This window comes from Homalodisca vitripennis, chromosome 3, assembly GCF_021130785.1.
Source record: "Homalodisca vitripennis isolate AUS2020 chromosome 3, UT_GWSS_2.1, whole genome shotgun sequence".
Taxonomy (NCBI): Eukaryota; Metazoa; Arthropoda; class Insecta; order Hemiptera; family Cicadellidae; genus Homalodisca; species Homalodisca vitripennis.
Genome location: NC_060209.1, coordinates 118,291,577 through 118,317,703, shown reverse-complemented (window position 1 = coordinate 118,317,703; position 26,127 = coordinate 118,291,577). Strand labels below are relative to the sequence as shown.

Below are 26,127 nucleotides of genomic sequence, written 5' to 3'. Positions count from 1 at the left end.
GAATTAACTAACAATGACAACAAATAAATAACAACTAGAGATTACAGACTAACAATTTGAAATAACAAGGAAATACCACTAGTAAAGAGTTGAGACTAATAACATCAAAGAGAAAACAATTCTCAAAAAGCAATTTTAACTACTCCAAACAACTCTTGAAGGCTGTAGAAAGGATTAACCAATAACCACCATTAAAGCTTCTTTCTTCAAATTAAGTTAGGATATTCATCAGTCATTGGCATTAATTTATTGAAAACTTTTAATAAAAATGTTATACTTATGACATAAATTGGGAACTAATAGTTAATTTTATTTTGTTAAAATGTTTTTTTTACACTGGAGGACAATACTGCCTCTATAAAAGAATGAACAGGTTTTTCTCTTGTCTGCTTAGGTTTAAAGAAAAACCCTGGCTATGACTTTTTATACTTATTTATAGCATATATATGCTATAATACTTTGTATGTCTCAAAAAGGACATTAGCTTACTCACTTTCTCAGAACATTGATTTTGTTTAGGGAATTTATTTGGTCATGATCTATGATTATATGAACTGGTAAATGTTCGTGCTACTTTTGTTAAAATTGCCAGTCTTTACCATCATTAATTTGTCTTGAGACTAAAATCTCCTGCTCCACCTAAATATATAAAATTAACATTTAATAAATCCTTGATGGCAGTGAGAGTTTTTGTGTTTTTTTATGAACTGTTTTCTTGAGGTATAATATTATTCTATGTTATTGGTAACACATCTTGATTTAACTTTTATGTAGCCTATGGTAACCCTTAGGATCCAGAGCAATAATTATACTGTATGCCAGATTGTTACCAGAGGCTTAAAAAGTGAAGATTTGTAAAAAAGTTGTAATATTTTAACATTAACTTTAAAACACTGTGGAATTTAAGTTTTATATATTGTGTGTATCTTGTAGTTGCAAGTATCCTCGTGACATTCAGGCCCAGTCTGGAGATCATGTGTGACACACAGTGTTCCAAACAGCGAATTAACTAACTTAGATTTAGTTTCATGAATTTCCCATTTTAATATATATATATATATATATATATATATATATATATATATATATATATATTTAAGAATTATTCATTTAATATGTAGGTACAGTATTTGATTGTCCCATAGATTTTGATTTTGCAGTTTTGATGTGTCAGCTTTCAGATAACATTTTAAGTTGATTTTATATATAAATTCAGCATAACTTGACCGAACATGATCCCCAGCCCATTCATAATCACCACCCAAACCAGCAGTTGAAAGCTATATATAATATGCTAAATAATGCTCCTTGTGGAAAAAATAATTGTCCCAAAAAGCCCAAACAAGTTTAAACTTGCTTGGTACAAAAATTGATCTTATAAATATCTGGACTAGTTCCCTGGCCAGCTTAGTAAGCCATTTCATTTCAATATGGCGGTCGTTCAAACTAAAAAATTCATAACTCTGTTATTTATGAACCTAGAGAAAAACAAAAATTGTCTAGAATGCCTATCAGTTTATTAGATATTTTTTCATGAGCAATACTTTTTTATATTTTTAGTTTTCTAGATATTGAGTATATATAAACCCCACTGTTATCACTGGCGATATAAATATTGATTGGTTGGCTGGTTCAAGTGCGCGAGATGAGATGCAGGACCTTCTTGCCTCCTCTAACTTAAGACAGCTAGTTAACTCCCCAACTCGAGTGGATCCTATTGCTGGTCGCAATCATTGCTGGACTGGGTCATGACTGGCATAGTCGACGAAGATGTAAGTGTTGATGTCTTGGGTACTGGGTTATCTGACCATTTCGCTCAGCTAGTCTCCATATCCATGAACCTCCTGAATGGAGCCCGCAGCGGTTCCGTGTATTAGGCGCTGTCTAACATCCAGTAACTTGACTACTCTGAACTTCATATTAAGTCAGGAGACTTGGGACGCTATCGATGTTACCGAGCCAGTAGATGAGCAGTTTAATTCTTTCATAAGTGTTATTAATTATGCTCTTGATTTTGCTTGCCCTAAGAAACAAATACGCAAAGGTCGAAGAAACCAGGATAAAGGATGGGTAACAACAGGTATTAAAGTGTCAAGTCAAACAATGAAAACATTACATGAAAAATTTAAAATTGGATAACAGTGAAGCGAATAAAGCTCATTATAAAAAGTATAAGAACGTATATTCTAAAACAATTAAGCAGGCTAAAGCTAACTATTTAAAAAACATACTATCGCAATCAACTAATAAAAGCAAGGATGCATGGAAGCTAATAAAGGAAAAGTACAAATAGTAGCAATGCTAATAATAACATTTCTGTACGTATCAACGACAGAATAGAATCAGATAAACAGGAAAGTATCCTAATATATTGAATAACCCATTTTTGTATCAATTGGAGCTAATTTAAATGAAAAAATCAACTGAACCACCACTTAATAATGATCATTTCTTGGCGAGATTGGAATATCCCTTCTTCTTACATCCTGTGAGTCCTTGCTGAGGTTGTAAATGCCATCAAAATGTTAAAAAATAAGAATTCAAGTGGAGCTGATGACATATCCAATAGATTATTGAAGGCTTGTTCATATGCAATATGTAAACCCCTGTCTGTTATAATAAGCTCTTCTTTCCAGCAAGCTACTTTTCCATCTTTACTAAAAAACTAGTTTAGTGATACTGTATTCAAAGGAGGGGACAGTACGTCTCTTGACTGTTTACCGACCAATTACAAAAATTTCAAGTCTAAGTAAAAGTATTTGAACTTATTTTTTTTAAATAGACTATCACCGTACTTGCTTACAAATAATATTCTAACAGACAAGCAGTTCGGTTTTTGTCAAGGGCCGCTCCACTGGTGAGGCATTGGCGACTTTTATATCCCATGTGGTCACGGGACTGGAGAGAAGACAGCGGACACTTAGTGTAATGATGGATCTGACTAAGGCGTTCGACTGTGTCAGTCATGACAGACTGATGGAGGGTTTGCAACGCCTAGGTTTTTGCAAATGAGATACTGAGGTGGCTAGAGTCGTATCTTAGGGATCGAAAACAATTTGTCAAACTCAATAACCACTGCTCGGAACTGATTGAGATTAAATTTGGAGTCCCCCAAGGATCAGTACTTGGACCAATTTTGTTTAACCCTTTACATAAATAATTTAGTGCTCACTATAAACCACGAAAATACCGTTATGTACGCTGATGATATTGCCTTCATATTTTCTAATTACAGTACAGGAAGAACTTGAAATTAACAGTAACGTAGTCTTATCACAGGCCTATCAATTTTTTAAATAATCTGAATTTACATCTTAATTTCAAAAAAAACACAATTTACAGAATTAAAAAAAAAATAATCATCTTCAGCCTCCATGTGTTGAAATAAACGAAGAAAAATAGAACACCAATTATCAGTAAAATATTTGGGACTTCAGGTGGACGATGACTTGACTTGGCGATCCCACATAAACTTGTGTGTGCCTCTTTGTCTTCATCGTCCTTCCTGATCTCCCAGTTTGCAAAATATCGCCATGTTCAGTTATTAAAAATAATATACTTTGGTTTGGTAGAGTCACGGTTGCGGTATGGACTTCTTGTTTGGGGCTCGGCACCTCAGTACTTACTAAAAAGGGTTTTCGTTTTACAGAAACGAATTGTGCGCGTTGTGGCTAGCATATCTCGCAGAAGTTCATGCAGAAATGCATTTAAGGAGCACAGCATTTTGACCTTTCCATCTTTGTATATTTTACGAGACCATTATCTATGCCAGGTTTCATTGTGCAAATGTAGATGGAGCTGCTATACATGACCACAAACACGCGAGCCCGAGTAGACCTGCGACAAACCCAACATCGCTCGGCTCGGGCGGGTGGCTAGGTTTTTTTGGAAGCTCCCTAGTCATTTAAAAAAAATATAACTGAAAAAAAAACAATTTTTAAAAAACAACTAAAAGAATACCTATTAGAGGGTTATTTTTATTCGGTTGGGGAGTTTCCTAGCCTAAAACTCTATTTTAATAATCATTTGTATTCTTTTATTATTTAATGTAAAATTAGTTCCTACTCAGCTTGACTTTCATACAAATATTGTATTTTTTATATGTTATTTATTAATAATGTACTACTGACTTTTGTCATACATGTAATACATGTTTACAACAATAAAAAGATTGAGATTGAAATTGAAATTGAAATGAGAATAAATCAATAATATTTCAGCTGTCACACAATCTACCTACTTCTTCCAACTGAGTCGGAAGGACTATTTAATATAGTTTTATAAATAAATAAATTTTAAAAGATCGTATGATGTGTCGTATACTTACAAGAATACTTTTCTTACGCTAAGAATGTTTGGTTGGTTGGTTACACAGTTAACTTGTATGAATTTGCAGATTACTCAAGCATATAAGAAATAATCCTCTCATAGTAAAAGAATGTGAAGTTTTGTGTAGCAGTAAGTTAGCAATAGTAAGTAAGGAGAGAATAAATTAATAAACTGGTACTTGTAAATAAAATTATGTTTAACTTAAAAGTGCTAAGTTTTTTCTAATTATTATGATTAATTGAGAGTACTTGAGTTAAATTTCCATTCAGTAACAAAACAGAATATTTTAAACATGAGTCAATAAATTTGAGGAGAAGTCTATCTGGTATTGTATATCCTTAATCCTTGTATATCCTAATATTTGTTAATTTATTAAACAGAAATATATTTATTTATGGATACAAAATTATTATTTTGTATGATTGTACAAATATTTGTACAACACTTCATTTCCATTAGTAAATGATATTCTTTACATAAAACTAACTTCAATAATTTATAACAAATATTATGAGTTTTCCCAGCACTCTCAAGTACCCATAACAGCCATGAAGCCCTAGCATATACAATATTTAAAAAAAATGACACTCACTAAAAATAAGCTTAGTGTGAGATTATGTCACACAATCATAGTTCATTTTTCATTTTTACAGCCAGTAAAAATTTACCAGAGTTGTTTTTGAAATAATTTAAATTGTCATAAATGTAACCCAGTGCATCTGAATGTTGGATTACATTATATAAAATAGGAACTTCATACAGAATTCTCATGCAAAAGATATTCTTTAGAATTCTCATACCAATATTTTCCTGTAATAGGTCCAGACTATGTAGAACGCTATAGAAAAACAAGTCTACCACAGAATGGCTGAAAGAAAACAGGAAGTAATAATAGGAATAATTAATCTTCGTTTGGCACTTCAATTGCTGTAAGAATTAACACTCAACACAGTTACCATTTTTACATTTTACATACTTTTGTCTTGTTCGTTAACTGAGCTTGCCATGTAAAGGGGGATTTTCGAATACATTTGAAATTATATGAGAAATACACTTTTTTTACAGTGTAGATTACATTAGTGGCAAGTTTTGTAGAGCAATCGTAATTAAATCTAGCGGTATAAATACGTTAATGCGGATGGATGACAATTTACTTTAAACTGTGTAGTTTAATCAGCACAAGTAGCAACGGTGCCATAGCTGCTAATGAGGCAGTGTGTGTTTGATACTCTCATGTAACTCATTAGTTGCTGAATTAATACCACAGTATCTAATTTGCCTAACAAGTGGTGCATGAAATCATTTGCTATCAACAGCTGTGAACTCAAATCTCTTTTTAAAACAGATTTATTTAAAAATGAGTTTGAGCTTTTTAAGATAGAACTGTTTAATTTGAGTGACAGTATGAAAATAATGTTTATTTTAAACTCACTGTCTCAAAGAAGTTAGTAGTTATGGTTAATAATTTTTAACACATAATTAACCCTCCAAGTTATGAATTAGTTACCAATAAATGTTTGTGTTTTTCAAGACTCCACTATAATTAAAATTCACAAATAAATACACAATATAATATATCATTTTGTTAACAAAAACATTAATACATTACATTATAAGACATAAACAATATTCAATAACTTAACAATTGTGTAATAAACTAACAGGAAACATTACAAACATAAATACAAAGAATTGCTGTATTGTAGACAAACACAATGTTTTAAATATTGTAACAGTTCATAATAGTAGGCTACCAAATGTAAATATATGTATATGTGTAATTATTTACAACAAATAAACAACACACCAAAATTAGTGAAAACCTTGAATGTAGAAAATGCAGTGGGCAACCAAGTAATGGTAAATCTTACAAATTAATTCAGTAAAATAAATACAGTATATACAAATTTTCATTTATATATAGGAGATTTATAATAAATTAATCTTAGATTTATAGAATCAAATTTATAACCAAATTTGATAAATTTTTTAAGTTTACAGATAAGAGTGTGAATCCAAATAAAAATACCGGAAGTATTCATTTATTATATGTTATTGTTATACATTTTTACAATATTAACTATTCGCAATCTTGACTGTAGACCACCAGCTTCTGAAGATATGAGTCAATATTCTCTAGAAGGTAATCTTGTAACTGCTGCTTCAATGAGTACATTAGATGTCTTGGTTATATACAAGTATTTACTATTACTATAAGTTGTTTTTACATATGAGTTATATATTTTGTAATGCCTCCTCCTGGAGGATTAATCCAATCAGCTGGTGCCGTAGATGGGTGCCGGTACTGAGCTGTAATCACGAGCCAGTCACCCTGATGACATTCTCTATAATTGCCAATCTGTCACCGGATATAAGCCACAGTCCCGCCTGTACCCCTTCAGTTGGCTGGTGCCATCGAGTTACATGTTACATTTTAATTTCCTGTAATAACTTTTAAAACTCGCCCCAGTTAGATGAGTAAAGTCAGTTTTAAGATGTTTATCACCAGATGGATACTGCACCCAAATGTTCTGGGTAAGTGTGTTTCCATTACAAGTAGTAGAGGTTTGGTATAAGAGATCGACTATAAAACTGTATCAATGGGAAAATAAGAACACAGGTTGCATCTGTGTATTTATATTTAGATCAGGTAATGATGCTTGATGTTATTGTTTTTATATTTGAAAACATCTCATTTGATCATTTTTATTAAAATATTAATTATGATAGAACTGTAAATATTTATAGCATTTTTCAATGTGTGATATCATTTTTTCATCTAATTAATCTATTACTATTGCTGTAAAAATAAACTCATACTTTTAGCAATCCATATATTATTTGTTATGAAGTTTATCAAAGACAATATCTCTCATGCAGCCAGACAGTGTTGTCTTTTTGAATAAATTGTAATTTGATAATACACTTTGCTATTGTGTAACCAATGTGGAAATATTTACATGTATTTATTTTACTCTATACAGCCAATTTGATATGTACTACTAATAATTTTGTGAATATTGGAATATAAGTCTTATTATTAATATATATTTCTAACAACACCCTCCCCATTTCAATCTCCACCAAAACTAATGTGGCTAACGATCAGTTTCTTTCTTACAGGACATTTTTCTATCAGTTTCACAACAACAAAAAACAATGTGTGCTCATATAATTCAAATTAGCTCTTGGCTCCTGAACTATTTCATTTTACGTACAATTGATGACGATTATTATTAATAAAATAACAAAAGGTCTGAATCTTTTAGAAACCGTGTAATACGAGTCCAAATAATGAAGAAATTAATCATACGCGTCTATCAAGTGGATCTGACGACAATGATTTCAACGAACCTTAGTACAATATTTGGTTAAAAATATTAGGTGATAAAATAATGATGCCATGATCAAGGATGACAGTGATATTCCTACTACATTAATAATTATTTCACCAAGACATATTGGTAACAATTTACAAATTCATGACTTGTCCAAAACTTAAGTTTTTCAAAATATTGATCTGTAACTGACTAACTTGAGCGCAACATAGATTATTTATGCAGGGGGCTCTCTAGAATGATATTTCTCCTAAGTAGAATTAATGATAATACACCCCATAGTTACCTAACGACAGCATATTTCACTTGAGTGCAACATAGATTATTTATGCAGGGGGCTCTCTAGAATGATATTTCTCCTAAGTAGAATTAATGATAATACACCCCATAGTTACCTAACGACAGCATATTTCACTTGAGCGCAACATAGATTATTTATGCAGGGGGCTCTCTAGAATGATATTTCTCCTAAGTAGAATTAATGATAATACACCCCATAGTTACCTAACGACAGCATATTTCACTTGAGCGCAACATAGATTATTTATGCAGGGGGCTCTCTAGAATGATATTTCTCCTAAGTAGAATTAATGATAATACACCCCATAGTTACCTAACGACAGCATATTTCACTTGAGCGCAACATAGATTATTTATGCAGGGGGCTCTCTAGAATGATATTTCTTCTAAGTAGAATTAATGATAATACACCCCATAGTTACCTAACGACAGCATATTTCACTTGAGCGCAACATAGATTATTTATGCAGGGGGCTCTCTAGAATGATATTTCTCCTAAGTAGAATTAATGATAATACACCCCATAATTACCTAACGACAGCATATTTCACTTACTTTAAATCTATTGTCAGGTATGGGTTAGTTGTTTTTGGAAACTGTTCAATAGTGGAGGGTATTCTAGTATTTCAAAAAAGCTTTTAAGAATCTCGTATAAAATCAAGCCTCCAACACATTATAGATATTTTTTACTTTGAAATTAAAACTGTAATACACCTGTATATTATGCTCTTATGTTATTTGACACACTAAATTATGCTCTTAAAAATCCAGTTTTTATAAAAATCTTTTTAATTATGACCATTACACACAGAATAAATCAAAATCCAAAATTGATTTATGACCAAGGTTGACTAAAACCTGAAATGGCGATACTGTTGTATCCTTACAAATCTACAATGTATTAAAAGAAAAAAAATCTATTCTTACTCTATTAAAAGATTCCAAACTACATTTTTTATTGGCTACCTGTAAACCCATTTTTAAAACATAAGTTTGAACAAAATAATTGTTAAACTTTGGTATATTATAAGTATTCTATAAAACATATTTTTTATAATGATTCCCCAAACCCATACAGAACATTTCAGATTGTAAATAACTGAATATAATACAGTTATAAACCATACAACAAGAGAGCAAACTGTTAATTAAAATCATTAAAATATATCCTGCAAAAGGACTCATGTTTATAATTGCATGTCACAAAGTACTTTGAATGAAGTGAGAATATGTATTACTACTAATTTTAATTTGTTTTAGAAGTATAATCATGGTTACAAACAAAGCGAAATTATAAATTATAAATGATCAGATATGAACCCCTTATTGTGAAAGTCTAGTATATTAAGAAAATTGGGTTGTGGTACTTTTGGAAAGCCTGGTATATAATTTTAATAATAATATTTAAATTTTGACTTTTAGCAAGTAACTTTAAATAAAACATAAGAGAGTCAAATAGTAAATTTCAAAATACCTAATAATTATAAGACTAAAATGTTTTTGCGAATATACTGTACTTGTTGGCAAAGAATTTCATATTTAAGAATATATAATTTTCTATAAATGAACAAAGTATTGAGCAAAGAATATACATGTATTATGCAAATTGAAAAATTATTTAAATATTAAAAAGTCTCTATAAAGTGTATTAATACATCATCCAACATAGGTTATTATTAGAGGTACTAAAAAGGCAAACTCAAGAGGTGTGACGTTGTTCATTTAGTGGTATCTGTTGAACCTGTAGGGTGAAAATAGCCTCCTCCTGTGTTGTAAGTACCCTCCAACACTTGAGAGAACAGTGGCTGTCATCATTTCACATTCCAGGAAGTGAGATTGACGCAACCAGGTGACAGTTTTATAACCTCTGCCACCCTGGTTCCTCCTCAGTCTTGCTACCATGGTCAGGGTGATGTGTTGGTGTTTCTATAGGTAACTGACAGCTGCTTACTCTTTCCCTTACCCAAACGTACTCAAAACACCAATAATAGACTTTTTGTATTATGTAATTGAAATAAAATAAAGTATCCATTAACATTATTAATAATGTTTTTAAAGCTCTTGACTGATACAAGTAAGAACTTGATTTAAATATATTCTTCACTACATAAGAATGTAGATATTTTAAATCTCATTTAAAAGAATAAAAATACTATTTCAATACTCATTTTTAGGTACATAGCAGTCAGTCTCTTTACTCTTTAGAGGTTCTAATGTACTTTTTGAACATTTTAAAATTATTGTTCTAGCTTTAGAAATTTTTATTGTGTTTGTTTAAAATTTATTCTCAAAGGTAATTACAAATGTTAAGTCTTGGATGTTATTTGAATCTATTTAACATTAAAAACTCTACAAGAAATAAAAAAATGTACTCAGTAAACTTAATATGTACATTATCAAAATGGAAGTTATTTTGCTTTCAGTTTTTAAACAAACAACACCTCTTATAATTACAGAATAATTTTATATTCAGTCAGTACAAATTAATTATTTAAAATATTGAGTTATTTAACCCAGCTTCGTAGTGATAAACTTTGATTAAGTTTATTGAGTTGTACTGTTTATATTCTTCACTATTGTGGTGGAAATATTTTTTAAATATAGTAATATAATTTTAAATATATTTTTTAATGTACGGATAGACTAGAAATTTCCTGAACTGGTTTAAGTACATGTGTGATGGAGTTTTGACTTTCTGCTCCTTCAGTTCATAGTACGGTAATAGATTTATTGTTTTCCTGTTGAGTTTTGTATGGTCACTATGTATTAAGGAGAAATTGTAGGTCTGATATATACCTTTTGTATGAGAGATCCATTCGATAATCATTATTTAGAATGTATTGTCTGGTAAACAGATGTACAGTATTGACATCGCAGACACTTGTCATCAATTTTCTTGTAATGACTTTGGTAAGTTATTACAAAGCGTGTATATGACATTTGTATTGTGACTGAGTGACCCATTTCCACACTTGGCTTATTATACCCTGAACTCCATATAATGGTCTGCAGGTCACAAAGGAGTACTCACAGTCAAATCTTCTTCCAGAGTCTGGCGAGTTTAGTGGGTCTCAAGTGTTGCTGGTTGTGCTTCAGACTTGATTTCCAATAGTTTTACTGGTTGGGTGGGAAGGATTGATGAGGTATAAGGTTGAATTGGAGCCTTACTTAAAAACATATTATGATAATTGTTTGCTGTAATGTGTTGTAGAGTTCACCCTAAATATGCCCCCATACCCCTTGGTAGAATAGGAAACTTTGTCTTATATTTTGTATTGGAAGTTAATTTGCAATAAAGTATAATAATCTTAATCATATTTTTGAGTTCCCCTTTAGAGATGCATTTTGAATAATATTAATTCATGTATTGGGCAATGGCTTGAAAAGTAACCCTCCAGTGGTGCAATAGTCAAATATCTTTAGTTATATTTTATGCACATGGGTACATCAAATAGTGTCATTATATCTAGGTTATGTAATGTAAAAATTATACTAATTGTACAGTAATAATAACTTTCATAACATTAATTGTTACGTTATTCAATTAAAATGGATTATTAAAATTACTTAATCATTTCTTATAATATAAAGAACACTGATTTTTAAATTGTTTATACAACTATTAAAACCAATTAGAAATTAATATGTACATGTAATATAACAACACAGCGTAAATAATTCATGATATCAAATAAAAATTCTTCAAATGAATTAAAAGCCTTTTGAATTAAGTAATCATTTAGCAGTGATTTAAATGTCTTAATTGTGTAAACTCTTATTGTATTTGGGATTGAATTTTTAAAATTTATTCCAGCATAAGAAGTTTTTTTTTAATATTGTAAATTATGTTTAGGTATTATTATTTCATTCTTATTCCTAGTATTATATGTATGTTTTTCACAACAATTTTGAACTTAAATTGGTGAGTCATGATATACATTATATATTGTAGAATATAAAGACTATGCACTGTTAAAATATTTAGTTCTGTGAAATGATTTTTAACTGATTCATCCTTCTTCATTTTCAAGATTATTCATAGTGCTCTCTTTTGCAGAATTCTTCTTCATTTTCAAGATTATTCGTAGTGCTCTCTTTTGCAGAATAATATTATTTATGTTTTGGTTTGTGGTCCCTCCATACACTTTAATTCCATATGCAATGTCGTATTAAATATGGGCATAGAAGCATTTTTTAAACTGATGATTATATATATATGTGACAGAAATGAATTGCATATAATCCAGAATTTATATGGTTGATTACCTGTTCACACAAATAATACCATTGAAACAAAATTATTTTGTAACTCAAGCTAGTGTATTTCTTTTTGTATATTTTGAGAAATCTGCAGTTCAATTAATATTCTAATAATATGTTGTTTTCATTATTTAATTATGAATATACATAAATAAACATCTGTATATATTTGTATTATTCAAAAAAATTTTCTCAAATTTTATTTACTAATGTGTCTGGAATTGGTCTAGTATAAAACTTTTTGTAACCTGTCATTTCATGTTCAATATTGTAATATTGTTTACATGTTTTAGCGGGTTGAACAGATAATGTCCAGATTATTAATGCCCACTTATCATAATTAAAAAAATTATTTTTGTAATGATTGAGAACTTAGGTGGAGCTGTTTGTGTGGTCAATAGCTACAATAATGGGCTATAATCTGTTGCAGGGGCAGTTCTGCAGTGTTGGACAACTCTGTGAATGTGAACTTGAACCGCAGCGGTAGACCACTGGACCTTACAGCCACTCTACACCTCTCCAAGCCTGACCTCATAGAAACTACAGAGCATAACAAGTGTGTATACATGTCAGAACTTGCATATGCATTAACTATATATACTAGTTGTGAAATAAACAAAATTATTGTGTGGTTTCAATTAATTTTTATTGTTCTTTTAGTGTTTTTGAAAAGACAAGTGCCATCCCTCATGTGCCCGGGCAGCTGAACAATGACCTGTACGCTGTACCGGTGAAGCGACGGTCACCTCCGTCTAGCCCTGCCAAGGCTGCACCTGCTCCTCCATCCCCCTGTGACCAGGATTTGCCTGCAGGCTGGGAGAGACATGAAGGTAAGTTACTCAGCTAATTATAGTAATTATTGCATTTAATTTCATTTTAAAACACATGTATTTATTTCAGGAAAAAACTTAATACTATATTTTATTGGATTCAAAATAAATACTAAATATCATATTAGATTCGTTATTATGTGTCATAATTGACTGCAACATATTGTTTTGAATGTTATATCAATCTAATAAACATCCTGTATATACCGATTCAGTTGGTATGCTTATAGGAGTTAGTGATTGTGTAGACAAGGTATTGAGATTAGTATGAGATACGTCTGTAAAGTAAATAACTTTGTGAAATTAAATAAATTAACGTCTTTTAAGATGATTTTATTTTTACATGAAGATTGTATCTTAAACTTTTTTCAACATAGTTTCTGCCTTTATCCAGGTACTTGTAGTGGTTGACAAGCTTATCACAACTAACAATACCACCAGTAAATACAGTCCTATCTGTATTCTATTTTGTGCATCATTATCACATTCAAAGGACTTGTTGTGCCACCAATCACGAAGCATGTGGCAGGGACAAGTGAACTGATAAACAATTTTAAATGTAAAACACCATTTGAGTATTATTACATTTTTAGTGCGTAGTTTTGTAAAAAGTGATTGAGATTTCATTCAATGCAACCAACCATTTTTTAAAGACCCTAAATGTAAAAATGTATTTGTGCATTATATATTATTTAAAGTTTTTAAAAAATTAGTTTTTTAGTTATTTTTCTACAATTATTAGTTATCTCATAAAATAATTTTGGGTAGAATGGTAAATTGCCTTTGTGTCAAAGAGATGTCAATAATTTAAATGTTGTTGAATTCATTAGGTTTTAAAGAGGAAAACCTGTCAATTTTAGCATCCTATATTTTGTGATAGTTAAACAGTGCACATTTTTTCCAGAAGAATTGGGTTAATTCTGTCATACAAAACCATTCTTCAAATTTGTAGAAATTGTAAATCATCTGGTCTTTTTAATTCTCTAATTCACTTTCCTAACCACTAAACAGCCACAATAAACACAAGACTAATCAACCATAATAGGCATTATTGTGAAACACTTTTTGGATGCCCCTTATTTAGATATTGTGTAGATGTTAACAGGCCAATTTAAAGTTGATATTACCTCCAATGAGTAACCAAACAATTATATTAGAAGGTTAAATTTGTAAATTATGTACAGATGATTTATTTGAAAATCTACAAAATATTTCATACAGAAGATTATTTAATTTTGAAATTGATCATTGTTATTTCTGTTTGCTCTTCACAGTTAAAATATTAACAAACTGTTGAAGTTTCTGTGTAATGGATGGACATATTTCTAGATAATGATGGGCCCTACTACTGGCATATCAAGAGTGGAACTATACAACGAGATCCGCCGGAGTGTGATGGAAGCGGCAAGCATGAGCCTCGCACTCCCCTCGTCAAGGAGGCTGAGACGGTATGTATCGAATAATGTTTTACCTTTAGTTTCAATTATGCACATTTATGCTTTAATTTATAAATTACAAATTATCAATAATTTGGGTAAGAAATTCTTGTTCATAAGGAATATGGTTACAAAAGTTAAATTTATATTTCTTATATAAAATAATAATAGTTCTATTATCTGAATAACCTTCTTGTTTACTTCATTCCAAACATCTAAATTACAAAAAAACTCTTTCCTAAGGGCTACTATTATAGACACGATACAGTTATTCTTGAGTTCAGTCAGTTATATAGTGCTACAGGGTGGACCAAAGTTTCCGCAACACTGGAATATTTACTTACAAACAAACTTAGAGAAATGAGTTTCAAATAAATGTTATTTGTTTGAAAAACTGTATTCAATTGTGTAAATAAGTAAGTGTTTGTTGGTATCTGTATTTTATTATTAAATGCCACATTTTATTGTACTTATACATCTTTAGCTCATTATTTTTTCAAGAGTAATGAATGAAGTTATGTTATGTAAGATGAATGAGAGAATGCTGATTTGCAGGTGTTAAATTCATACCAGCAAAGTGGAGTTGTGAGCCTGGTGACACGGAGCAACACCAGCTCAGCTCTCGAGGATCTCGATACTCGCAAGAAGGAGGAACTGGCCTTCAAGTATGTTACCTTTAGCTTATCCGTGTGTCTGCAATATATGTACTTCCAAACAATAATTATTGAATTCTGTTCAGATTTTATTATAAAAATGGTTTTATTTTAGCCATATTAATATTTATAAATAGATTTGTTACAAGAACAAAGTGATTAAACAATGCCACATGGACAGGAAGAGCAGCAAACCATTGACCTGTCACTTCCCGCCTGAGTGCTCACTTTACACATCCTTGCCTCTAAATAGATCAATACTTTCTAATAGAGTGATTTATCTGGCTAAATTTTATTTATAAGTAATGTTCACTACTTTAGATTGTTTTCTCTTATTTTATCACATGAAAAAGTTGATTTATTAAATCTAATTTTATTGTATTTCCAACTTTTTGCTGCTGTAAACAGCAGTATAAATGTAAATGTTTAGTAAGTTCTTGTGTTTTATTGATAAAATAAGACAGATCAGTGGTATTTAGTGCAGTGTCCCATAAATTACACTTCTGAGATATCTATTTTAACTTTTGTTTTTTGCAATTTTGAATGAAAATTATCTTGGTGGATTTGTATGTTGCCTTTTTTTATATGACACTACATCCAATACATGCAGTGTTTTGCTCTGATATGAAAAAGGAATTCAAGGAGATTTGTAATTTTTAATCCACTAGTCACTTTTGTATTACTTATTTATGATTTTACTGGTTCAAATAAACTAGTATCAGTAGTTTAGAAAATGAAAAGACAAATCATTTACTTTAAAACATTGTAGTAATGCGTGTGTACTATGTCAGGAGGAGGAGCTACCCTGCTAGAGCAGAACCTGAGTGCAAGGAACGCCCAATACGGTTTGCTGTGCGTTCACTGGGTTGGGTGGAGATAGCAGAAGAGGATCTGACTCCTGAGCGCAGCAGTAAAGCTGTCAACAAGTGCATCGTAGATCTGTCCCTTGGCCGCAACGATCTCATAGACAATGTTGGCCGTTGGGGAGACGTGAGTGAAGATACTATCTTAGTTACTAGGATAATACCCTGTAATCTGACTATTTTAAAACCAGTCTGTTTTTAATAAAATTTGCAAGATGATTGTTAAAAAATATTCATTACAATTTCAATTATCTACATATACATAGCATTAGCAAAAGATTTTGATTTAAATCATAAATGTTTATTAAGTATTTATGTTTATTATTTTAGTCTTTATTTATTTCAATGTTTCAATGGTGATCTTTATTTATTTTTCAGATACATTCAGAAACCGTTATATATTAAAAATATCCAAATAATGTAGGCTCATAATTTTAGATGGTTATCTAAATAATGAAAGTGACTAGTGATTATTAACTCATGTTTCTATCTGTGTTCTATTATTTTTAGTGTATCAAACTAATTTCCCTATTCTTAGGTTATAAATACATTTGAATCAACAATTTATGAAAAGTAATATGGAAACTACAAAACTTTTATAGAACAGTGAGATAAACATGGCTTCCGAAGCACTAAGTCTTGCACTCCAATCTAGGCTTTTTTGTGATATAGTATTCTCAAACTATATCTATTGACATAACACTTTTTAAGAAATCTCGTGACAAATTAACCCTTTGAACCCCAAGCGACGAAATATCGTCGCCGCGAAGATATGCGAAGATCCCCGCGGCGACGATGTATCGTCGCCAATGAAGTTGCGAGAATCCCCGGGCAACGTAATATCGTCGCCATGGTATATGCGTTTAATACATATTTATTTGAAATCGTAAAATACTTATTTTATGAGTATTAATACATATTTATATGTATTTTATTAAAATACTAATTTTTTTATTTACTAATTTATTTATTTAGGTAATATCAGTGATTTTTGTGTTGTATGCCTAGAGGTTTTTACAAGTCGCATACTTTTATATAAAAATTCAAAAAAAGTTTATTTTTAGAGATATCAATATAATTTTTTTTACATACACAAAACTAAATTTAGACAAATAAAATGTGGGTGCCCATAGTAAAAATATTTCTTATTTTTTAATGAAAAAATCTTAAAATCAATTTTTTTTGCCTAAAAATCTATATACATATATTTTAAAATTATTTTAATGCTGTTAAACATTTTTTTATACTTCAGACTAATCTTTTTCTGTGTATACAATTTCATTCTGGATATTTTGGTGTGTAATACAAGACAATAGCATAAAAAATAGCAAAAGTATTAATTTTTTACAAATAGTATGCAAAACAGCTGTTTCTGCTCCGGGGATTCTCGGTAGTTCTTAGGTCAAATGATTTTGGTACGTTTTTTCCACCATCAATATTTTGGTCTGGGGTTCAAAGGGTTAAAGAATACCACACTTTTTATATAATTGTTTTTATTCAACTATTTAACAGAGTTTGAATTGTTTCTGACTCTTGCTGCAAATTTCATAAAGGTGTTTTTCTTCTGCAATGAGTAACATAAACTGCAGTGGCTCAAGACCTCATATGTTTGCATGATTGTAGGGCAAGGATCTATTCATGGACTTGGACGAGGGAGCCCTGAAGCTGATAGATCCAGAGAATCTGACTACTCTCAACACTCAGCCCATCCACACGATACGAGTGTGGGGCGTGGGCCGAGACAACGGCAGGTGGGTGATTAATGTTCTATATGTTCTGGGACAATTTAGATGTAGACAGCAAAATGCTTAGTTATTTAATAATATACATAGAACAAAACTGTAATATTAATACAAACCAACCATTTGTTACTACCAAGATGATATATCTGTACTCAAACTCTGTCACTATTGAAATATGATGCAGGTAACAAAAATCAGTTATGTAAATAAAGAATATTTTGTTTATGTTGTAGAGAGTAACTACAATATCAGAGAATAAGTACCTCTCCCTACTGCATGTTAGAACTGGTAGTCTAGTATATAGGATCATTTGCTAGATGTTTGGTAGGTATAATAGGGTGGAATGGGATGAGTTGAACATTTTTTCAAAGAATAATTTTTTATTGATATTTAATTAATTTTTAACTATTTCACAAATGGTTTAAATCAAAGTGTGTAATACCAAGTAAAAAGTTTTGATATTGTGTTATATAAGTTTTATTATTCATAAGCTTATTTTTTATGGTTAGGGTAATCTGTATTGCTGGTAATAAGACATGGATGATGTTTTTAAAACTCATACAAAGGGAAATGTAATACATTATTTCTCAATAATAAATTCTAACAGTAATAATAAGTTGAGCTCTTTCTTTTAAAATAATATATTTCATAAATATATTTTTCTCAGTGATCCACATTTGACACGTCTAGTTATTTTACCATAATTTATAATTTTAAAAATATAGTTGTAAAGTTGGAACTAAAATTTGTATCTCAGGAATAAAAATGTGTTTTATATTTCACATGTTAAAGAAACAAGATAAGTTGTTTTGTATTAATTTACAATTATATATATATTAATTCTTTTTATATAGATTGTACAAATATTAGTGAGATTAAATGTACAGTACTAGCTGTTTTATATTAGTGGATTAGTGAACAGTTATTGCTGTTACTAGTTTGTCCTTCTGTAGCTAATGTGTTGTTTGTTTCCCTGCCCGGTTGCTGTCCAGGGAGAGGTAATCACTCTACTGTACTGTATTATGGTGATTGTTGGTTGCTGCATGGTACACTCAATGCTTTCAAACTCCTTGCATCCATCCCCCTAGTACTATTTTTGTTCGTCTATTGTAATATATGTTGTTGTCATGTTGGGATTTGTGAACTGTTGTAACCTCATGTAATGACAGACATCCTTAAAGTCCCTGGAAGAAATAGTTCAAATCACTCATTCATAAGTTGGCTTTACCTATGTTGCGGGGAAAATCACACATTTCTAGGTTCTAGAATAATTAAAGATCAAGCAACAGTTTGTAGTATTACATAATACATACCTCTAATCAGTTTTATTCCATTTATCAATGTATGCAATTAAGGCCTTTTAAAAAGTGTTTGTATCCAGGTAAAAACTAAAATTACAAATGTTTGGTTCTATAATCATTAAAGATGAAGGAATAGCACAAATTGCAACACAATCTGCTTTTATTTGGCACAGTATAACAATTTTACAAAGAACCAGAAGTTCTTTAAAGCAGATAAAAGTGCTAAAGACAGAGGGTTTTTAAGATGAAGAATTATATATTTTTATATAAAATAATTGAAGGTATGTATGGTGTAGTACATACTATCACTAATTTGACTGCTTCTCATTCATTGCATTATAACCCTAATGTGAGGAGTTAAAAAATAACAAACTTTGCAAAAATATCTTTAAAGTGGGATAACTTATCAAAATGTCTTTGTGTTAGGTGTATTAGCATTAGCAATAATCACAAAAATACTTTCCAATAAATACTGGAGATTTTAGATTTTGTTTTGCCTTTTACAATTAATTACGAAAATTAAATACCTGAAAACTGAAAAACATTGCCCAGGAACACCAATGTTGGCCAACATCTCCAAATATCTGTATGTAAATATTTGTATACTATTTATAAAGGATAAAAGTCATTTAGTTTGTTGTCTCCCTAAGGGATCTGTGAAATGTACCTAATGTCAAGATAATTTACTTGATATATTCTGAAATGAATCATACTTTCCATATAAAAAGGAATTAATATTTATTTGGTAAAACAGGATCAGTTAGAAAATAAAGTGGGGGGATTAGAATTTATAAGTTGGGGCAATTTTTGATGGAATTTTTGTTTAACAAATCTGACTTTTAATTTTTTATATAATTATTCTTGATTAATAAGGAGATACAAGTTACAACTGTCTAGAAAATATAAATTTTAGCAATATTTTAGTGTTCCAAATATTTTCAACACTCAAATCTGCAAAACTTGTCATAATACTGTTAATTAAAAATCGCTCATAGTTTTTAACAAATAATTTACTGTTTTTGCTCACCATTTTTGTGATTCAATTTAATCCCAAATACGTGGCATCTACGGAAATAAGTGCCATTTCGCCATAGCACTACTAGTTCATCAGCCCTGTAATGACATCAATATGGTTGGTTAGTCTCGTGTACTGCGGTTGTTTAATATCAAGAAGGCCAAAATTCATTTAGATTGCAGAGATTTATGGTGAAAGTGCTAGAATAGGTTGGAAATGCAAGGTCAAAACAACTATGTCAGCACAAAAATATCATGTGCATTGTGTTTTGGGATAAGGAAGAGGTTTTGCGTGTTGAATTCTTTCCTAAAGGTGAAACCATTAACGTGGTATGTTTCTGTCATATTTTGAGGAAACTTTGGTACGCAATTCAAAACAAACGTAGAGGAATACTTAGTAAAGGAATTATTTTTCTGCATAACATGCTTCTGGTGATTCTCAAAGACTCAATTGAACAGTTCAGTTGGGTGCAGTACACTCACCCACTACACAGCTCAGACTTAGTACCCTCTGGTACATGTCTCTGCACATGAAATATGAGAGTGGAAGATGCAATATGGATATGGCTGTTTTCAGCATTCCGGTGTTTCTCGTAGAAGATTTAGGCCACCGGTTAAAAAAAGTGCCTAAACCTTGGTCGTTGTAAAATAATTTAAAATATAATAGTTTTTTTATTCCTTACTTCGTGTTAGAAATAAGACATAAATTTATCATTATACATTTATGTCAAATCACATCACAAATTTGTAATATTTTATTAGTTAGTAAAAATAGTAATCATTTACAAAATTTAAAATGGGATTTTTCTTTGATATATGGAAAATGATTCTAATAAGTAAAAACTACTCAATAATTAAAACAATATGTTTTAGGTTTTTAACTACATTTAATAAATGTGTCTATAAATAAAAAAAATGCTCTTTAATTGATTTCCAAATAAAAATCAATAAAAATTGGTGTTTTGTAAAAATTATGATTGTATTAATTTATTTATGATAAAATAATTACTTGGAAAAAGGCCTCACCCTACCACATGATACATTTTTAAATTTATTGCAGATTGCTCCTGTTTTAAATTTATTGCAGATTGCTCCTGTTTTTTGCTAATGGGAAATCACAAGCTTCTGCATGTATATTTGGCTTACAGCAGTGGCAACATTTAATAACAAACACAACTTGCACAGATATTGGCAAAGAATAGTTCTGGTAAACTTATTTAAAACAGCTTTGAAAGATTTTATGCTACTCATATGAAACTGAGTGGTTTATTTTACTTTCAAGTGTTTATGTGAAATAGAGAGAGTACATTTTTAATGCTACAAACTATTGAGAATGCATGATATGTGAATATAAAGTGTCCCCATATCAAATCTCGGACTGGGGATCATATACTCTGTATTGATACATGCAGTATTGTTTTGCTATTTTAACTCTTTTAGTGTTACAGTCTTGGGCCTACTGACATACCCAAGAGTGCTATTTTTACTTACAATGCAGTAGTTTAAAAACTCATGACATATTTATTTCAAGAGATAATTTTATAGTTTTATTTCTTTTATTTAATATACACATAAAATATTTTATTATAATATAAGACAAAAAAATGAAGAAAGGTAAAACATTTTGTGTCAAAAACATTTTGTGCTCATCTATAATACTAATATATTTAAATTATTTACTTTCACTATAGCAAAAATCAACAAAATATACAAATACAAACATATACAAGTTGTTTCAGACCACTGATCTCAAAGATATACAGTCAAACGTGATCAAAGGCATTCAAACGGGAAACTGCAGACATTTATTTTAAACAGATTTCCTACTGAATTTACCCTAAAGAATGTGTGTATTATAATTTTAACTCTGTAAAAGTATAAGGTGTCCAAAACACAAGGCGTCCCTTGTTCAAATCTCAAAAATTGTAAATGCAAACATGTCATGTTGTATATAATTTAAAAGCTCTTTGTATTTTAAACATATTGGAAGAAAACATTTAACTATCTCGCATTTCAAAGTGTTTTTTGCCACTCTGTGATACAAAACATGCAAGGTATTATTATTTATTATTATTATTTATTATTATTATTTATTATTTATTTATTATTATTATTATTATTATTTAAAAGCTTGTGGCATGAAGTGTAGAAACAATCCTTATTTTAGTGTGGATCACATGAGTGGCAATAAAAAGCAAAAAACACTATTTTTATACAATTTACACCACCATTTTAAAACGAATAGAAATAATTAAATTTTATTTTCACCAAAATGTTTAAGAAACACAAATTTTTAAAATTATGTACACATGACGTGTGTTTGCATTTGAAATGTTTTAGATTAAAACATGGGATTCTCTGTTTTTGGAACATCTTGTATTTTTACAAAGTAGAAATTATGTTAGACAAATTCTTTGGGATCGATTTAGTGGGGAATCTGCTTAAACTAAACCTCTGCAGTTAGCTGTTTGACTACTAGACGTGAGATTTCTGGTTTAAAACACCCTTGCATATATAGATAAACAGTAGAAATAAAATATAAAAAAAAGATGTCACTACCTACAAATGTATAATAAATGTAAATTGTTAAGAAATACCTATAGATGTGTAAAAAAAATACTTTTATATGTTTGACAAATACTGAAAAATATACAACATTAATTAGATGTAGGGTTTCTAAATAAATTTCAGCTGTGTTGCTGAGGTCTAGGAATTTGATTATATCATGTGCTGTGATCATGGTAATCATTTCCCTCAAATGATTTACATTTAAATTTTAAATGCAATATAGTTTTTAAAATATGTAGACAAGGCAAGGACAGAAGTTCTAATTCTTTAAAAGCAGATTTACACAACTCTCAATTGTTTTTTTTCGAATAGTAAATATTGCCAGTAAAGTTTAGTATGAATAATAATGTAAAATCCTTGATTTTTTTGTCATCGCTATCTTTTAGTATTTTTTTTAATAGTTCGTGAGTGATTTATAAATTGTGCTACAAAACTGAGGTAGAGATGGTGATCACTGGCTGTGAACATGTTCTTTTGATATAGTTATAAAGGTGTGTACTAGTGCAACACACATCAGATAGTCCTCCTAGTACATACAGAAAATCACGTCTAGGAAGTATTGAATGCCCTTTGGAATAGCAAAAGTAATCAATAGCTAACTATAAATGAAAACGTTTAAACACAATAGTAGTACTGAGAGCAGATACACTGCAGCAGTACACAGAGCCTGACTTGCAGATACAAGAATTAGTGGTGTGACATGCTATTTGGTTTAAACACAATAGTAGCACTGAGGGCACTAAACTCTGCTGTTCAAGGGTTGAGCGCAGATTCACTGCAGCAGTACACAGAGCCTGACTTGCAGATACAAGAATTAGTGGTGTGACATGCTATTTGGTTTAAACACAATAGTAGCACTGAGGGCACTAAACTCTGCTGTTCAAGGGTTGAGCGCAGATTCACTGCAGCAGTACACAGAGCCTGACTTGCAGATACATGAATTAGTGGTGTGACATGCTATTTGGTTTTACAAATTTTATAAATGAAATAAAAACAATTAAGGTGTTTTTGTGTTTTTCAGCTAACAAAATAATTATAGTTTGTTTTTCCATGTCAATTGATTTGTTTATGTTGTATGGCTTGGTTGTTGTAATCTACTAGTTTTTATTGCATCTGAGTTTAAGATTTTTGAATTGCTTTTAAAGTAACCATTATTAATATAATTTGAATATATTTAAATATTTTAGTATTATAATACTCTTGTATCATGTCCATTTATATAGTGTGAATACCATTGTATTTACAATATTCCAGCATCAAATTTTGGCATTGAATACCAGTAAAGTATATTATTTGTTTGGTATGAATAATGCATTTGCATTTTACATAAAGAATCATATCAAAAACTGTATAAATATTAATTAATTGTTTGTTAACATAGTAAAATAATAAAATTTAACACGTTCGCTACCAAGTGTCACGTATGTGTGACGCATGGGTGTTTTCTAGTGGACCAAATACGAAACGTGTAGTTTCACTACAGGCCAGTGCAAAAGTAAACTACCATAACCTCAGACTGAAACTCTTTTTTTGTTAAAACTCATTTATATTTCAAATTTATGTCAATTAAAAAATGCTTAATTTACTATATTAACCATTTTTTTTAGTTCTAAGGTTCTTTTTTTACGTCACGCCATGCGTGACGTCGGGCCACAGCGTTGTGATAATCTGCTGCAGACCGACCGTCACATATGTGTGACTGTCAAGAAAAATGTGTATTTAGAAAATCTATTACACATCTATATTGCCATCTTTATTTTATTTTTGTTGTTGTTTGAATAAAAACGATATTGTACAAAAAACTTGTGTTTATTTTACAAACTACATATATAGGCTAAACGAGATGAATAAAAAAAGAACAAGTTTTTAGTTCTTGATTACTCCTTATGCCAATCTCCAAAAACATGGGGCTGCGCAAAGTCAATTTTGTTGTCACTGTTATCTGTGCAAACTTCACAATAGTAAATCGTTGCCTTCCTCTTCTTCTGAGTCTTGAAAGCACTGACGACATCTTACTCTTCGGTCCCCCCTTCACGAGTCTGTGCTGTTCATTAGGCCTAGGTCGAACAGGGCGTTGTGGCGTTTGGCTGTACTTGAAGGAAGTGTGCTATTGATTGTGTTTCTTAAATCCAAATAGGTTATCTTACTTCCCCGGTTCTTGCATAGAATGTACTTGCTATTCCAGAGAGATGCATCAAGGAGGTGGAAAAATATTTTGACATACCAACGAAGTGACTTCCTTGGAGTACTATAATATGAAATCATTTGATCACAGCGATCAATGCCACTCATGTTCTTGTTATATGCAAGTACCATTGAGGGTTTGGTTATGGTTTCACCTCTTTTGTTAATTACTTCTTCTGTTCCGGGTCCATGGGTTGTGGAAATTGTCAAAACATTGCGTTTTGTCCTTCCATTTCATAACGGTTACACTTCCTTTTTGGCGACTTATACATTCACCCTTCTTCAGTTTTGCCGTGATGACCTGCTGCGGATTTTCCTGCTCGATTTGTTTGTAAAGTACCACAAACATTGGTTTTGCACTGCATCAAGTGCTCTGCAAGGTCCCACGCTGTTGTAAAAGTTGTCTAGGAACAATGCATGTCCCTTACCTATGTAATCCTGCATCAAGCGAGTAAACAACTTCAAAGGAATGTCCTTTTACGGGATCTGATATCGTACCTTTGCCTGTGTATACGAGAATATTTAAAATATATCCATCTGGAGTGCAAAGCTCATAAAGCTTAATGCCATATTTGTGGCGCTTGTTTTTGATATATTGTCTAAAAGACAATCTTCCCCGCCACAATACCATGGCCTCATCAAGTGACAGATTCTTCCCAGGGACTGTAGGCTCTTGTGAAATTCGTCAAAAGATGCTGCAGTACATTTTTTATTTTATGCAGTTTGTCATCTGCAGAATCAACATTAGGGTTATAAAAACATAAAACATCTAAGTATCGCCTCAAACCTATTTCTGGACATGGTTTTACCAAAGATGGGGTGGTCATAAAGCTCACAAAGTTGACCAGCAGTGCTTCATGGAAAGGGAAGTGCAAGTTTCCCATCAGTATGGAGAGGCCTAAAAATTTCTTAAATTCCTCTAAATTTACAGGCTTCCACCATCGCATGTTTGAATGCTTGGTAGTAGGAGTTCCCTGAACAAATAAGGCACGAGTATTTATCCAAGCTACAATTTTCTTTAACAGATCTTCATCAAATATATTTAAAAATATTTCAACAGGATCTGTCGATTGAATGTGTATCTGTTCTTGCCCAGTAAAATTGTGGACCTGAGGTTCATTCTTTGTGTCAGTCCAAACACCTTGTTTACTCTGATAATCATCATGGATGTTTGAAACAACAAACAACACGTTTGGATCATTGGAAATGTTTTCAAGATTCATTACATCATCATGTACTTCTTCGAATTGAACCTCTATGTCATCTGCTAAAGGGCTATTTGGGTTTAGGCCCAGGTCAACGTACATAT

At 30.9% G+C, this 26,127-nt stretch overlaps 1 protein-coding gene across 4 annotated transcripts in view; it reads left to right on the top strand.

Moving 5' to 3' along the window:
• The window catches only part of LOC124357398 (protein Fe65 homolog), a 125,849-nt gene that overhangs the window by 80,587 nt on the left and 19,135 nt on the right, over positions 1-26,127 (top strand). For 3 of the 4 annotated variants that reach the window (XM_046809159.1, XM_046809160.1, XM_046809162.1), the window contains 7 exons: positions 12,658-12,783; positions 12,888-13,057; positions 14,387-14,505; positions 15,049-15,158; positions 15,938-16,136; positions 17,633-17,760; positions 18,744-18,749. In XM_046809159.1, the coding sequence (XP_046665115.1) occupies positions 12,658-12,783; positions 12,888-13,057; positions 14,387-14,505; positions 15,049-15,158; positions 15,938-16,136; positions 17,633-17,760; positions 18,744-18,749 (858 nt within the window). The remainder of the gene's footprint in view (positions 1-12,657; positions 12,784-12,887; positions 13,058-14,386; positions 14,506-15,048; positions 15,159-15,937; positions 16,137-17,632; positions 17,761-18,743; positions 18,750-26,127) is intronic. The other variant, XM_046809161.1, reaches the window with a different exon arrangement.